The sequence below is a fragment of the Thalia democratica genome, unplaced genomic scaffold (assembly GCF_965202585.1).
Source record: "Thalia democratica unplaced genomic scaffold, ktThaDemo2.hap1.1 HAP1_SCAFFOLD_671, whole genome shotgun sequence".
Taxonomy (NCBI): Eukaryota; Metazoa; Chordata; class Thaliacea; order Salpida; family Salpidae; genus Thalia; species Thalia democratica.
The window spans coordinates 36,415-39,939 of record NW_028139668.1 but is presented as its reverse complement, the minus strand read 5'-3'; the positions used below and the strand labels follow the sequence as shown (position 1 = coordinate 39,939).

Here is a 3,525-nt window from a genome sequence, read left to right as displayed (position 1 = left end):
TTAACGTAGATCTGCCTAATAAAATTTAACATTTATTGAGTTTTAGTGACTTCTTGTAATAAAAGTTACAGTAACTAAAGATAATTTTTAGATGTTTTTAGTTAGTCAATTTTACCTCAATAAAAATCAATCCAAATCGGATAAAATTTTGAAATTTTTTTTGTGATATTTGCCAAATCTGAAACCTTATTTTAACTAAAGACTCAAAGGTCGCCCTTTTAATAAGTATACTAGTGTGTAGCTCGATAACTGAGAGGTATTTATTACACTAAGTCCTTTGTCCAGGTACACGACAACTTAAATTTCAACAATTGGAATTCTGACTCGTATTATTCTGAACTACTGTGAAAAATCTCTTTTAACAAATAGACAACTTATTTACGTTTTGTTATCTTAGCAATTTGACCTATAGTATTTTTTTACAATCTTTTTTAGATAAGCGCTTTTACCTTTTTTAAAGCAATTTGAATTGTCACAGTTTGAATTGTCGCAATTTTAATTGTCACACAACCCCTTTGACCGTTTTTGTGAAAGTCTATTTATTTTAGTATTAAATATACTTTAGTAAATTGTTCAGTTGAATAACAAAAGTTTAGAAACTAACTTCTTTTATTACGGTTATAAAAATATTAGATTAAAGTAGTAAAATTTATGTGTAAACCTTACAGATAATGAACAGTTTGCAGCGGAAATCAAACAGTTAAGAAATGAACTGCAATGTTTTGAGGAAGATGAAAAAAAAGGTTACTTTAAATCATAATTATTTCAAAGTAGTAGAAAATAGTTAAACTAAGTTGAAGTTTCAAATTTAAAAACGCATAATATTTATGATTCTGTAAATTTTTGTATAATCTTATTATTATAACTTAGTTTTGTTATTTTAGATAGTTTAATATGATGCGTAATTACTAGTAGCTAATTTAAAACTACAAAAAAATTAGGTGAGGCATTTAAAGTATAAAATAATTTACAAATAAAAAATCCGTTTTAGATTAAAGTTGAACTTGAACCTAGTTTGCGTAGTCTTCCTTAATAAATTTAGATAAATAATGAGTTATTTTATTTACAAGTATTTCAAAGTCTAAAAATTTCTGGTCCAGGTACGTACAGTATTAAAAAAATTATCTTTATTTTTTATAAAAAACACTTGCAACATGTAAAGGATTAAAGTTTTTGTAAACCAAACTGTGTGTTTTCTTAGTTTTTTTTTGCAGCTACATTGTCAAGTATTTGTTTGTAACAAACTGAACGCAAAAAAAAGAACTGCAAATTTAAAACATTCTTATTTACAACGGCTTTAAAACCAAACCCAGTTTTGATGATATCATTAAATAGTTTAGATAATATTTAAATAAGTTATTAAGTCTAATTTACTAGTTTCACTAGTTTAATTATCTTTGTTACCGTTTTATTGACCGTTTTAATTCTATTAAAACATTTCTAAACTACACTTTATTTCATATAAACAGTTTTCATGCGCACAAAGTATATTCAGTATATCAACTAAAAAGACGTATTTTTGTTTAATATTTCAAGGTTTAATAGGTTATTTATAATTTGTAATTAAAGATTTTCTACCTTTAATAGTTTGTTATGGCATTAAAGTCCGTTCGACGTTAATTGTTTTAGTTTTATTTATCAATTGCTCTTCTACCAATTGTTGAAATAGTAATTAAAAATAATAAAACATTAAATGAGTTTTTTGCATATTAAAGTTAACGTCTTTACAAGTTTGTTTGAAATATATTTTAAATAAAGTTTTAAGAAGATTTTGTATTAGTTTTGTTTGTAGTTGCAGTTAAGTATACTTAACATTAATAAGAAACGTATATTTATTCAAATCAATTTTAAGTTTACATGATTAATTAAGTTGAAAATAATCTATTCTGTCTATTACTTGTAAATAAGGTAACATATTAATTAATAATAATAAAAAGTGTATTCTTAATTCCTAAACCTATGTTTAAAGATAAGTTTAAGTGAAAACTTAAAACTAAATTAGTTAGCTACAAATTTAAGTTAAACGTTTTATTTTATAGAAAAATGTAGAATAAAACAGGGATTTTTTAAAGTTTTGTTTTTCTATTATGTTCATTAAAGTGTTAATTTAATTAAAATTTATCAATAAAACTACATTAAACAGTTTTGAAACTAACTATATAATAAGTTTAAAGATATTCTACGCAATAAAACAAAATATGCTTAATACTTTTAATTTGAGTTATCGAAAGTTTAAAAGCTTATAAAAGCATATTGTGATACATTATTATTCTTACTTATATTACTTTAGTACAGAAGCAATACACAAAAGCTTTATTTTTTTAATACTTTTATCTATTTTCCAAACAACATCAGATAACGTATGAAACCGAATTAAATTTATAATATTTACAAACAGATACTGTAATGTTGTTTGGAGGTTGGAGAAACCGAACATCATGTTACTCATTCTCCATTTCAACGAAGAAGTGGACAAAATTACAAGATCTTCCGAGTGAAAGATCGTATCATGGCAGTGCAGTGATTGGCAATTCCGTCTTCTTGGTGGGAGGCATTAATAACACCACCATTGAAGTTTATAACAACGTCACAAAAATATTCAATCGAAATTCTATGAAAAAGTCGTTTCTTTCATCTGCAATATCTCGCTACTCATTTGGAATAAGCGTCTACCAAGGAGTTTCACTTCTAATAGCTGGAGGCGCGGATGACAAAGATGAAATAACCAACAACTGTTTTATGTTCAACACAAAAACTAAAGCAATAAGAGATGTTGGAAGTTTGAATACCAAAAGATATGGAAACGTTCTAGTGAACTTCAAAGGTGAAATTTTCTGCATTGGCGGGTGGAACCGAGCTTATGGAAAATTGAATTCAATTGAAGTGTACGATGCAACCACCGAGAAATGGAAAAATACAAAATTCAATTTGAATATTGGAAGAAGTGACCACCAAGCGGTTGCCCACAAACAGTTTATCTACGTGCTTGGTGGTAAAACTAAAGAAGGTAGGACAGACACTATTGAAAGAATCAACGTGTCAGCCGGGAAGGTGGAATTATTATGCGTCAAACTCAAACATGCGCGGGATGAGTTTGCCGTTGCCATAGTGAAATCAGACCTTTACATCTTCGGAGGTGTGGATTGTAGCTCTACAGAGGTTCTTAACCTGGAAACATTAGAAATCAAAGAAAGTGCGGAACTTCCTGAGTCATTAGTTCCAAATTATGGGTCAACTGCTTGTTCTTTGTGGTTCTAGTATTATGACAGTAGAATCTGTATTAAAGTTTTAGGGAAACAACTTTGTAGAGTTTATTGTAATGCATTGTATTTTAAGTACATAGTACCTTGTGTTTGGTTTTTTTTGTCTTTAAACTTTGATTAACTATTTTTCAATCGTTTTTATCTTCTTTTTTTTTCATACTTTTGTTATTTACTTTTTCTCTATTTAAACTAACTTTCAGTTCTATATTAAATGTTATTATTAAGAACATTTTAAAGTGTTTTTTTTAATAAAATTGTAGTC

General features: G+C 27.0%; 1 protein-coding gene across 1 annotated transcript; it reads left to right on the top strand.

The window, feature by feature from the left end:
* Positions 1–2,406: 2,406 nt before the first annotated feature.
* LOC145846840 (kelch-like protein 36) lies at positions 2,407–3,258 on the top strand. The gene has a single exon (XM_082953425.1). The coding sequence runs from the start codon at positions 2,407–2,409 to the stop codon at positions 3,256–3,258; it is 852 nt and encodes a 283-aa protein (XP_082809551.1).
* Positions 3,259–3,525: the final 267 nt, after the last annotated feature.

Coding starts and splice junctions, on each gene's coding strand:
- LOC145846840 (XM_082953425.1), top strand. CDS start 2,407: ATGTTGTTTGGAGGTTGGAGAAACCGAACATCATGTTACTCATTCTCC.